Raw genomic sequence first — 13,821 nt, forward strand, 5'->3', positions numbered from 1 at the left:
CCCCCAGAGCCCCCCGGCCCCCCAGCCCTGCTGGAGGAAGCCCCCAGCTGCCAGGGCTACGGGGCCAGGGATCTGGGTCTACAGCCCCCTTCCCCTGGCAGTAGGCAGTGCCTGCTGCAGTGGAGCAGAGCCTGACTCCCCACCTGCTGCTGTCTGCTGCAGGCTTGGGCACAGGGTGGGGCCAGCTCCTTGGTGTGACATGCACTTCCAGAAGGGCGGGGGGGACCTGCACCCCCCCCCAGATCTGTGTGTGGAGTGGGGGTGGAGACGGGCGTGGGCAGCAAGGGCAGTGGGACAGAGCTGCACCCCTCAAAGCTACTATGCATGCATCAGAAGGGAGCTCCAGCCTGGCTCCCGCCCCATGGGCAAGCCACCCACAGCTCTATCCCACTCCCTGCTGGGCCCCAGCCCTGCCCAACTCCCTCCTCCTTATGGGGGCCTCAATTTCGAAGGAGTTCATCCAGTCCCAAAACAAGGGTAGTTCATCCAATCCCCACCCCCAACAAGACTTACCTGCAGCAGCTGCTCTCCAGGCTGCCTGGGGCCAGGGCCATGTACATGTACATGGCACCCCTTGCCTGACCACCCTCCACCCTGCTGGAACTCTGCCAGCCTGCAGAGGGCTCCTCACAAAACTGCAAAATCCCCAGGCTTCTTCGGTAAAATGATTCCAAAAACTGAAAATTGTGATTCTAATATGAACTATTTTTACATGTAATATACAAATGGTTTTGGTTTTCCCATATTGATTCAAATAAGCCGCTGATTCTATTAACCAGCAATTCTGTAAAGCAGAATCCATTGCAATGGAAATACGGGTAGAAAACAATGAGGGCATAATCTAAAGTAAGTTTATTCTACTACCAATTATTGGATAACTCAAGCCAAATGGTATTTTGGATACTTACCTGCCTTACAGAAGCTGTTTCACTCACCATATACTGATAGAAGTACTTGGCATTTAAAATACCTCAGTAGTTAATGCCAGGACTGTCCCTGCAAACAATCTGCCAGCTTAAAACCAACATAGAAGCTGTAATGTTCTGGTTTATGGGAATGATTGCTGTCTCACTTGATCCTGAATTATGTTTTAATCTTCACAAAAGAACGAATGAAATTTCACAATATCAGTGCTGCGCTCGTTATGGACAGTTCCTCAGTGCCTTCATCATTTAATAGATATTTGGGCTGGAAGGGACCTTGCAAGATCACTGGGTCCAGCCCCCTGCCCAAAGGGCAGGCAGGCAGCAGGGGTCAAATGATCCCAGCAAGATAGGCATCCAAGTATTTCTTAAAGGAATCCAGAGTAGGTGCCTGCACCCCCTTGGGGGGGGGGGAGGGGAAAGGGGAGTTTATTCCAGGCCCTGGGGATTTGGACAGTAAAGAAGATTTTCCTTATGACCAGCTTAAAACAGCCCTCCAAGAGTTTGTGACAGTTGGACGTAGTCTTCCCATGGGGTGCTCTGGTAAACAGCTGTTCTCCCAGCTCCCAGTGCACACTCCTTATATATTTATAGGCTGACACAAAATCAGCCCTGAGCCTATGCTTCTCCAGGCTCAAGAGCACCATGTCTGTTAGCCTCTCCTCATAAGGCCTGCTCCCTTGTCCTCTAATCATTCACGTGGCTCTCTTCTGGACTCTCTCGAGCTTCTCCATATCCTTTCTGAATTGCAGAACCCAGAACTGGACACAGTATTCCAGCTGTGGTTTCACCAAGGCTGAATAAAGTGGGAGGATGACTTCCTGGGTCTTGTTTGAGATGCATCAGAAAACGCAGGACAGTTTTGTTTGTATTGCCAACTGCGGCGTCACACTGGTGGCTCATGTTCATCTTGTGGTCAATCACGACCCCAAGTATTTTTCAGACACAGTGCTAGCTAGTGCAACACTTTTGAGCCTGTAAGTGTGGTATGGGATCTCTCTCCCGAGGTGGAGCACCTTGCATTTCTCGGTGTTGAATGCCATCAGGTTTTGATCTGCCCACCTTGTAAGCCTGTTGAGGTCAGCCTGCATTGCCAGCCTATCCTCTAGGGTGGCTACACTTCCCCATAATTTCGTGCCCTCAGCAAACTTAGCCAGTCTGCTTGTAACACCTGAGTCCAGATCATTTATAAACACATTGAAGAGCACAGGTTTGAGAACAGAGCCCTGGGGGATGCCACTGGTTACAGTGCACCAAGTTGATTTGGTTCCATCAACTATCACACTGGGTCCATTCGTGGAGCCAGTTCCCCAGCCATCAGACCATGAAATTGTCTAGGTAATCTTCTGAGAGAAAGCCAACACAGCTTTGTGGTAGGTAGATCTTGTCTGACCAACCTGATTTCCTTCTATGACCAGGTGACGCATCACCTGGACTTCTATACTTGTGGTCCAGTCATAGGTAGAGTCCCATCAGGTCTCCATTATGCCTATGAGATAGTAATCATTACTGTTTAGGAGTAAGGCCAGCTCCTCCTGTTTGTTACCCAGGCTCCTGGCATTTGTGTAAAGACAAGTTAGCTTGCCATTGGCAGCCCTAGGTTTCCCTGTATTCCTGGAAGAGCTCCGCCCCTGGGGTGGGGTAGGAGTTTGTTTTCTTGTACAGCCTGACCTGATGGTTTGGTACCTGATGTTTGGTGGGCTTGCACCAGAGACTATCTGCCCTTCCCCCGGCAAACTTAGCTTAAACCCTGGTGAAGCAGGTCAGCCATTCTGGCTGAGAAGAGCTTCTTCCCCGTGTGAGTGAGGTGGAGGCCATCCCTTCCCAACAACTCGCTGGCTCTCTCTCTGAAGTGTGGGCCGTGGTCGTAGAAGCCAAAGCCTTCTCAATGACACCAGCACCGTAGTCTTCTGTTTAATTCCTGAATTCTTCTCACCCTCCTGTGCCCATGACCCATAATGGGAAGGATCAAGGAGAAAACCACCTGTGCCCCCAACTCTTTGAGCCCCGCTCCTGAAGTCCTGTAGTCAGTCATGACCCAGCTGGGATTGTTTCGAGCCACGTCATTTGTGCCCACATGGATAAGAAGCACGGGGTAGTGGTCAGAGGCTGGATAAGTTTTGGGATCATCTCAGCCACATCCTGGATATGGGCCCGTGGGAGGCAGCAAACCACATGGGCTAAGGGGTCAGGGCAGCAAATAGCTCCCTCAGTCCCCTGCAAGAGGGAGTCTCCCACAACAACCTCTCCGCATTTCTTCCTAGAGGTGGCTGCAGGATGCTTTTCTTCTTTGGGTGTAGGAGCTGACAGTTCTGATGGCTTATCTGGCACTGTGAGGATTTCATACCTGTTGTGAAGGTCCATGGGAGGGTTGACCCTGGTGCAATGTGCCTTGGGGCTGAAGACAACCGTCGTCCAGGTGACCCCTGGCTCTTCTGTCTTCTGGTGAAGGGCCTGGCAGTAGGAGTCAATCTCCTCTTTGCCACCCCTGATGGCACTCTGTCTCTGCACCGCAGCCTGGAGCTCCCCTATTTGGTACACCAGGGTCTCCAATGTGAAGCAAACCACACAAGGGGAGGCGACAATGCTCCTGATCCCAGGTGCCTACAAGCATTACAGGCATTACATTCTGCTGCAGTCCAAGTTGCTCGTGTGAATCTCACTGAGATGAAGTCTGGCATGCAAAGTGGAAGTCAGATGCATGTTTTTCTCTTAAACGTTGTTGAAATCGATTATTTGATAGTATTAATCTCTAAAAAATATAGCAGCCATGTGGTTTTAAACACTTTTTAAGCCAGTTTGGCTTTAAAACACTACAACATTTTGCAGCACATCATAGAACCAGTCTTGAAAGACATTTGGTCCATAATGTGAACCAGTGCTTTTAAAGATCTGCTGATCCCTGCCTGAGAACAAGAAAAGAAAGGAGCATTCTACTGAAAAGCAATTGTGCATCTCTCTCCATTTTCTGTTTTGATCTTCCTCTGTTTACACGATCATCATTTCTACAGTGACCAACTCTAACGTAACACACAGAAGAGTATGACTTCATGAGGGAAAAAGACAGCAAGAACAGCCACAAGGAATAGCTTCACTGGCACATATATGATTTTGAAGAGAGGGTTGCAAATGGTGCGGTGCATCATCACGTAAAACACAACACACATTTTTCTCCAGGTAAAAAGAAACTAGAAGCTTCACTAATATGCTAGGGGTTGAGGGCTATATTATTCAGTTCAAGATCAAAGCAAAAAACAAATAAAACTTTATTGGAATGTGCATTTATTTGCTATACCATATATAATGTATAACAACAACAAAACAAACCAGGCAAAAAGTAACCCAAAGATTATGTTTCTTCAGTCCTGTTGTCATTAGAATTAAATGTACATATCTTTTAGAACCATAAAACAAAACCTAGCCTTCTTGAGACTCGTGACAGTGCATCCAATGCTTCATTGAGAGTTACTTCCACATATGAGTAGATGTTTACCCAAGTTTGTTTCCATAACTGAATTAATGCTTTTAGCTAGAGTTAAAAACAGTCTGTGGGGCTGGGAAATAGGAGCTATATTAGGAGGAGCAGCTAATAGAGAGCAGAACTGCAGAAGAAAAGCTAACCTGATTAGTGGACCATTAAAAGTCACTAACAGAGGGTCATTAACACCTGTGGAATGAAGAGTTTAGACAGACTCAGGTAGATTATACTGAGCCATTAAGTTACTCCCTCACTGCTACCTGAACACAAATATGACTGCCACTGTTTTGGGTGGACCAGGAATCAAAGCGGGGTGTGATTACACAGCTAAACCTCCCTCGCCCCCCCCCCCCCCCCCCGGGATCTGCTCCTTTTTGTGGAAAGATCACCTATAAAAAAAAAAACCAGACAAAAAACAGAACAGACTTGAAAGACCATTCAGAATTTTTCATTGAGTATATAGCAGGTCATAACATAAGATATTTAAGTTTGAAAATGAGCAGAAATGACCTAGCATACTACAGCAGTGCGGTTAAAACTGCACATAACAAACATAACTATCCAACTTTTATACCACTCACCTCCCTCTATCCCCAACTGCCTAAAGGACTGACAAATTCAATATTAATGGGATTGTCACACTGTGTCCACATAAGCCAAAGCCACAATACAATGTTGGTCAACACTCCAGCTGACACCTACATCAAAGTGAAGTAATAACAATTGTGCAGATGGAGAAGACTGGTATGGCATCGCAGGGAGGTGGGGCAGGGAAAAGAGATCTCCAATAGCTCTTCTTAAATCTCTAATGTCTGTACTTTCATGATGCTGTTCTACATATCAGAATAACCTCTGTGGATGTCAGGGTTTTGTTTTTTTTTGCTAAATTGCATGAAGGCCATGTGTTATAATACCACAACTGGTTGAATTCTCAGTAGTCATCCTTAATTGCAGTTATAGTATTTGCTGGTTTATCTGTTTGCAAGGCAAAGAACTGAATTTACATGCACAGATAGAATAACTGAACCCTTAAGCTCAGGGGTGTTAAACACAGCCTGCAGGCTACATCTGGCCTGCAAAGCACTGCCACCTGGGCTCCTGGGTCTGTGGGAGGCCAGATGAGTGCAACACCCCTGCCTTAGTTGATACATGCAAATATCAATGTGCATGAATGTTTCTGGGATTTTGTACTAGGAAAACATCCTCTTATAAAAACTCCTCATTACTTACTGAAATTAAAAAGTGATGAAAATCTGGCAAGTCACGCCAGAAATTTTAGAGTTAGGAAAAAACCAAAGTTGTAATTTTTTTCCATTTTGGTTTATCCCATTGTATTTAGGTGCTGCAGAATTTTCAGAGCTCTGATTTTTCACACATAAAAGTACTTACAACTATTCCTTCATACAGTCAGGTGAGCCAAGAAACTAACTTGCAATTTAAAGCATGATCTTGTCTTGACATTTTTTTGTGCATAATGTTTGCACTAACAAGTTGGTATAGAATAGAGATTTTGCATTTTGAAGTCATCCCTGTACCACTGCCATTTATTTAATGAATACTCTTGGGCACTCTAACCTGAAAGATTGTTCATTAGATTTGTGCATCTGGCACTATCAGCAATCTGCTGTACTTCTTATGTAGGCTTAAAACAGCAATGGAAATATAATTTTCAGATGAATTAAAGTTAACTAGTCTCCCAGCGAGTCAGACAAGTGACTTTTATGGTGTATAAAAATGCTGATGTTCTAATAAACTATAAAAAGGAGAAAGACCCACAATACAGAAGAGACCCCCTCATGTATTGCAAAAAAAAATTCAGTATAGATAAATTCTGTTCCCTATAAGTTGCATCCCTAAATCCTGTTCAGAGCTAACTATTTTAAAAAATTACAAAAGAGGAGAACTTAAAAGACCAAAGCAAGGGCAAAATGTTTCCTGATGTTTTGTGCAAAGTAATGGAGAGATGATGAGATGTAGACATAGGGCCATCTGTTATCGGAGACAAAGGCTACAGAAGAGAAGACTCTAGCATCAATACTGGGGAGATCAGTGGAGAAAAAACATGTTCAGAAAGAAATTCTAAGGTAAAACTAGACCATATCCACTTGTCTGCCTGAATCATAATATTTTCCATTTTCAAAAACAAGAATTTTTCAACAGTGAAGAAAAATGTGCATGAAGAAAAATACTGGGTGACAAAGTACTTCAGCACCTTTCTTAATGAAATATGTGTATAAGATATTACCATCTGACATACAGCTCTCAAATGCTACTATGCAGCCAAATGATTGTCACAAGATTGAGGACCAATCCATCTACTAAATGGTGTGAACTTATGACCTGCTAGTTACAATCTGACACTTCAACTAGATTCTCCATAGCCATATTTTCTGTTGGAGAAAAACTGCTTTCATTGAGAAAACTGAATGCTATAAAACTGTATTTAAATCCTGAGTCACAAGCTCATCATTGGTACATAAAAGCAAATAGTTACAGTGAGCAGGTACAATGGTATTTGCTTTCAAAACTTTGGAATATCTCCTTCATTGAATTTCAGAGGTCCTCAGATTTTGCAACCAAAACACTGTTTGAATCCCTTACCTCTTAATAAGCTGCAATTTTGGGTCAAGGTTTTCTCCATGTTGGATATTGTACATATATTACATATTTTTACATTTAAATAGCCTAGATGGCTCAGAAGAACATGGAAGACAGATGGACTCCTTGGCACATATAGCTGAAAGATCTGAATGAACTAAGGGTTTTGTTTCTGCTGCTAGGTAGGTTGAGGTCTACAATTTTGTTAAGCACTGACAATGTGTTCATCTCTATACTGGAGACAGACACAGGACAATTCCTTCCATGAGGAAGACGCGTTTAGGGGACATGCCTCAGTTTTGTCAGCAGAAAGCTGGACCCTTGCAACAGCCATCACTAAAGGCAAGTTCATTTCTAAACAGACAAGATTTTCATTAGCTAATAATTTGTTAGCTTGCAATCAGCTTGCAAAAACTTTCTTCTAGAAACTGTGCGCTATTTCTGATATAGATAACTTTGACGTACAATTTAAGAAACAGGCCAAACACATTCCCAACTTCAAAAAAATCCATGAGAGCTGACAGCTGGTTAACATGACACTTTAGAGCGTTTTCTAAAGCCCTGAAACTTTGAAGCTTCTTGGTTTATTTTAGCATTTGATCAATAGACCTACCAATAAGGTGAAACTGTGTTCAGGCAGAATTCCATACTGTTCAACAAGCCTCACTCTCTTCACACTGGGGAGGTCAGGAAGCCTCTCTTGAATCCAATCAATATTTACCACTTGCTGATCGTCTATATTAGCAGGCAAAGATTTAGCATCATACAAAATCAATGGAGGAAGGTTTGGCTCTGGCATGAACCTGGCAAAAATGAAGAAAGACTTCTTTGGAGTTATTTTTAGTGAGGATGATCCTTAGCATCTCAACAACAAAGCTGTAAATTTTATGTGAGAACATTTATGCTCCTCTGGAAATAATCTTACTAGATTTAACTGAACAATATATTGAAAATTCACAACCTGGTGCATTAGCGTGGAATAGGAAAAGATCAGTTCCCATGCTTTTTCAGAGCCACTATTTTCTCTCTCTGATTTCCTGCCACTGCTTGTCAAAAGAACCAGCAATAGAAAAAGGTGAATTTAAAATACTTTAGACGCGAAATAAATAAAAACATGGAGGTAACCCATCCCTCTTGAGGCTGAGCAGGCATTGTGACTGGCAAGGGGGTGCTGGCTGGCAGGGAGAGAAATGGATTGACAGCCAGATGCCAGGGGCATTTCGTGCAGGTTGCAACCTCTCTCACATTAACCTGAGAAGTCTTGATGAAACCTCACGCTGAGTTAAAAGCAAAGTTACCATGCTCAGCAGGATGCCATAGTAAATAAAACTGAGTGACATCAAAGAACAAAGGCTCTCTTTAAAAAGGAGGCTAATTCAAGCCAGAAGAGTACTGCAATTGAAGCAGCAAACCTCACTTTTGCATGAACAAATGATGGATTCATTAATGACAAAATATAAAAACGTTTGGATTTGTCCCTTGTACACAGCTGGGACACTCTCAGAGAGCGGACTGCAATTAAAAGAAGAAACTGCGGTACATAGGATAGGTTTAAATTCAGCCTTTGTTGGACAGAAATAAGTTCACAATATAGTTGAAAAATACATCTTAAAACCTAACATCACAAGATATTTCTATTTGAAATAGCTTAGACATTCTTCCTGCCTGAATCTGCCCGAATATTTTCTTTTATCTTTTATCCAAATGAGCCATTTTAAATAGGAGCCATGCCTGACACTAATCTGTTAGGGAATTAATTCATAGAATGGGCATAATCTTTTCTTTTAATGCCCAGGCATTTAGAAATAAAGGTTAAGCAGGCTATCATATTAGCCCTTGGTTAGCCTAGCTCTAGCTGTCAAAAACTGAAAAATCCATTCTGCCCTAAGCACACAGTGCTTTTCTACAGATGTGAGTCTGAATACAGGTATTTATAACATTAGGGTGGGATTTCTGGAAGTGCTAACTCTGTTTCCATTAAAGTCCATAGTAAAATATCCATAGCCTTAATGGGACAGAGAAAGTGCTGAGTGCTTCTGAAAATCCCTTATTAAATATCTACCTAAAGTAGCTAACCTTTTCAGATAATGCCTGCTATCACGAGATCTAGGCACGAGATGAAGGGCCCCACTTTGCAAACTTGTAGTTTTCTACAACACATGTTGGAAGTGGAAGTGACTTTTGACTCTGAGCATCCACATTCATCATACCAGAGGGCCACAGCACAATGAGTTTGTAGCATATGCACTGAACCCACACGTTATCCAACAAAAGTTTCTGATAAATCTCCTATTGGCTTCAGCAAGGCAGATACCCATATCTGAACAGCTGTGAATAGGGCCTGATTTTTAGAAGCAACAAATGTCCTCAACTGAAATCAATGGTATTTGAAAGTATTTGAGAAATGAGCTGAGCTCTCAGTTCTTGAATAAAAGTTAAATTAAAAAAATGAATATGTATTACCGATAATCCTGTTTTCCTTCTTTGTCTCTCATTGGTATCGTGCGCCTAAAACAAGACAACATAGGTAGCATATAACACATGACAGAAGTTACCCTTTGTTTAGCAACACTTGTACTGTTACCTAGGGAGTTTTATGGGAAAAACTTCACACCATGCAGACTGAGAAAGTTTCGTTAAGTCAGTTTAATGCAGACTTACTAGGAGGTTCGATTTAATTCTACCTTCACACTGAACAAAGTAAAATTTTTCACTACAGTATTTCATCATTGCAAAAATTTACCTGTGTGCTGTATGACAGCCTGATTATATAGCCATAAACAAGTAACAAGTCCAGCTGGACTCCAATGAAAGTTTTGTCCAAGTAACAACTGCAGGATGCAGATGAACGTAAAGATGTCAATAGTTAGCTGCATCCAAGACAGCAGTATACATTCACATGGGAAGATGAAGTCTAGTGTTTAGGAGACCTAGCTTCTGTCGCCTGTTCTGAAAAACAGTTCTGTGTGACCCATACCCCTCTATGTCTCTTGTTTTTAGCCTACTTAATCTATTTTGATTGAAAACTCTTCAGAACAGACATTGCGCCTGGTTCAACTGGCCTCACTGGAAGGCTGGAGGAGGTATTCCAATACAAATAATTCTCGTGGTGGACTATTACCATGAATGGTAACCTTAAAAAGAATGAAGTTGACTGAAGTGAGAAGATGCCATCTCCAGTGATCATCCCACCAGGGAGCATGAGATCTGCAAGAGAAGGCTGAGAGGTGATCTTGTGGCCACCTACAAATTCATTAGGGGGCCACAGCAAGGGATTGGAGATGCTCTGTTCACCAGGGCGCCTCTTGGAGTAACAAGGAACAATGGTCACAAACTGACAGAGCAGATTTAGGCTCAATATCAGGAAAAACTTCTTTATGGTAAGGGCGGCCAAAATTTGGAATGGATTTTCAGGGAGGTGGTGCTCTCCTGTACCTTGGGGGTCTTTAAGAGAAGGCTGGATAGGTATTTGACTGGGGTCATCTGAAGGGACTGCGGTATATAGGATAGGTTTAATTTGACTCCAGCAACTCTTTCCTGCCCAGGGCATGGGATTGGACTTGATAATCTGTTGAGGTCCTTTCCAACCCTAGCATCTATGAATCTATAAAGAACTGTTACTTGACAACATCTTCCTAAAGCAGGAACTCACCCAAGTTTATAATCAAAGGTTCTTGTTTCATTCAGAATCGTTCCTCCATTTTCAAGCTCTTCAATTTGTCTCTGTATTTCGTAGTCTGACCAAAATAAATAAATAAATGAATAAAAATCAACTAGTTGAGTTCCACTGCATCCTTACCTTTTATAAAAATAAACTATTAGATTTATCACTGTCAAACCATAATGGAAAAGATTATTATTTAACCTAATGAAATCCTGATGGAAGTCACTGGGCACAGAATCATTGGTCAAACCACTTTCTCAGTTTTGTGCATATTATACTGTAGTTTGTTGGGGGGGTTCTGTTATTGATTTTCTTTCATTTTTGACACCTGCCAACATCAGGCACTGACTGCAACCTGACTTTACAAGCAAAGTGGTCTGTCCATTCCCGTATCAGATATCTGGGGTGGGGCTGAGCCAAGGGTTCTCATCCATTCCCCACCTTTTTCTGAAGGCAAATTTTAGCTTTCCTGCCCACATGCATACTGTAGCTGCAGTCCCTCTGTATTTCACACACATCATACATCATGCCCCAGGGAAAGCAATCAACTTCATCTCAGGACAGGGAGCTTGTATACTGCTAGAATGTATCAGAGCAAAGAATGCTAAGCACTGAATCATCCACTCTGCTCTCCTACAAGACAGAAGGGCACCTCTAAAATAAAACTGCAAGCCAGAAAGTCTGATTTTCCTAGAATGGCTGTACTGAAAGCTTACATTTATTGATCCTTTACTTGTTTTATTACCTAGATAAAAATACCACCCATATTTCAATAATGGAGATAATATTTACCTACTGCTTTTGCCAGGAATCGTAAACTATTGATATTCTTCACTTCAGTCCTCACTCCATAAGGCTCTTCTGGATGATGCACAGATACATTGGCATCTACTCTTAGTTGACCCTCTGAAGAAGGAAACATCATCAATAGAGTACTCTTCCCCATGAACTGGACCAAAGAGATCAGCCTGTGTTAAAAAAGGCTGCACACAGCAGGCAGAGTGTTTAGACTGGACTTTTATCAAGAAATCTGGGTCAGGAAAAATCAGCTCTCTTAAGAGTTTCTTGTTCAAACCTCTCTCTTCAGACACAGTGAAGTTACTGAGAATATTACCTTTTGGAATGGAACTGCTCAGGAACTCTGTCAAAGAGAACTACATAGAGCAAATGCGCTGAATGTCTTCAATGCCATATTCTAAGAGACAGCTTTGGGGATTTGTCCCTTAAAAAGGATAGAACTAAGTCGAATCACCTTAAAAGACAGACAATTAGAAAAAAAGGCACACTGCAAAATTCCAGGTCTGTTTTCCTTCTTTTAAAACTATGCACACATTCCAGAATTACAAGATCTACACTGCCTTAGCATGGAACAAGAGAGTGATGCTGGGTAGTTACCAAAGTGCACAAGGACAAACGTCAGAAAATTTCTTTTTTTCATTCCTCATGGAACTGTAATCTTTTCCTCAAATAAGATTCTGAATGCTTCCTCCTGGCTGCCAAAAACATAAAATTATGGAGAGGGCAAACCTCCATTAAGTTCAAGGGTAGACAAGAAGCCCCAGGAGGTCGTTTCTGGCCCCATAATTCTGTGTTTATGATGCTCCTCCAAGACATTTAAACAGAGATGTGGTCGTGATAGTCAAATTGGGGAGAATGGTAAGAAAAACACAAGCATACATCTTTTACCTGGTAAGCTCATGTAAGTCTCCCCACACCTCATAGAGAAAACAATCTGTAGACTGACTTCTTCATCTGTACTTTAATTAATATACTATAAAACAAAGCAAATATTTGCTGTTTACCCAACAGCCCTACTGAAAAAAAAGTAAACAGCCCAGTGTAAAATCTGCAGAGAGGTCTAAAGCTTTAAAGTCCATTCAGGGTAGCAGATGTAAATTTACTGAAGTGGACTTTGCCCAGTCAGTAAAAGCTGAATGGATGTCAGCTCATTAATCTTCTCAGTCTTTCTGGCTACTTGCCAAACAGGCAAATGGAGGTGGAAGTTGAGAGAGAAACTCCATCCTTCTTTTAAAGAGCCTTTTCACAGTGGATCATACTTTGGGGTGTGAAGAAGAATATATGCCCCAAAAGAAACGGATGCAAACAGTATTCTCCTGTCTTCACTTCCCTGCTATTGAAGATTCTACTCTCACATTTGGGTTAGAAAACAATACGGTTAACCAGGCATGAGTGAAAGTAAAATAAGGCCCTGTGTGGGTTTTTTTTTTTTTTAAGGCGTTTCTCCTGTTTGATCCTTGGGCTCTCAAGCAGCTTGTTGCTATCAAAGTGACAGATGATAAAATCACTGTTTGTCATGACTGCACACACAAACAGAAGGAAGATAAAAATATGAAGGAACAAACCCTCATTTAAACACAAGTAACTTTGGTAAGTGAAAAGCACAGTAAAAACACCATCCTAAACACCAGAGAAAAAAATGAATTTAATATTTAATGTGTTGGGAAAAGAAAAATACTGCAAGTATGAAAGCCCCTCTTTAAAAAGTCAAAGCCAAAAGTAGCATGGGAAACAGTGCAATTCCACTAGAGGTATCAAAGCCAAGTAACCCCAATCGGGATAAACACTTCAGTGTGCTAGGTGCTGTGCTAACACACAAGATACGTGCCCCAAAGAGCTTAATAGCTAATTCCCCACTATATTAAGTCAGGCCTGAATCATTCATCACCCAACTTTCCCAGGGTCACATTCATTTTCACCCTGGGTAGGTGCAATGGCCAGTCCTCCCACCTTACCCCACAGGCTGAGTTAGATGCCAAATCAGTGCAAGTAGCACCAGCTCACTGTAATGCACAAAATACTTAACTGATACCATCATTTGTGCTACCTCTGGGCTTCACTCAAAGCCTTCACTTTGCTACAAGTTTGTGAACCCATGGTCCCATTCAGGGAAGATGAGCAGCAAGGGAAAACGCACAACAACTCTGAGATATTTTGCTCTCTAGCTGCTTAACTTTTAGCCTTTTCTTGATGCTGTTTTCTTAAGTTCTACCATGCTTCAGGGGTCCTTATGGGCCCAGCTTTTTATGTTGAATTTTTATACTACCTCGCATCAATTTTGCAAGATCAGCCTGTGCAGAGTGGAATATCTCAGAGTTGTTGTGCGTTTTCCCTTGCTGCTCATCTTCCCTGAATGGGAC

The 13,821-nt window shown here is 42.2% G+C and overlaps 1 protein-coding gene across 6 annotated transcripts in view; it reads right to left on the reverse strand.

The window, feature by feature from the left end:
- GATB (glutamyl-tRNA amidotransferase subunit B) overlaps positions 1 to 13,821 on the reverse strand; it is an 82,809-nt gene that overhangs the window by 23,437 nt on the left and 45,551 nt on the right. For all 6 annotated transcript variants that reach the window (XR_002098470.1, XM_019522210.1, XM_019522208.1 and 3 more), the window contains exons 6-9: positions 11,456 to 11,569; positions 10,652 to 10,736; positions 9,463 to 9,507; positions 7,613 to 7,802 (exon numbers count right to left, since the gene is read on the reverse strand). Coding sequence is in view for 5 of the 6 variants with exons in the window: in XM_019522210.1 (XP_019377755.1) it covers positions 7,613 to 7,802; positions 9,463 to 9,507; positions 10,652 to 10,736; positions 11,456 to 11,569 (434 nt within the window). In the remaining variant the exon portion in view is untranslated. The remainder of the gene's footprint in view (positions 1 to 7,612; positions 7,803 to 9,462; positions 9,508 to 10,651; positions 10,737 to 11,455; positions 11,570 to 13,821) is intronic.

This window comes from Gavialis gangeticus, unplaced genomic scaffold, assembly GCF_001723915.1.
Source record: "Gavialis gangeticus isolate Ggan-Ray unplaced genomic scaffold, GavGan_comp1, whole genome shotgun sequence".
Lineage (NCBI taxonomy): Eukaryota > Metazoa > Chordata > Crocodylia > Gavialidae > Gavialis > Gavialis gangeticus.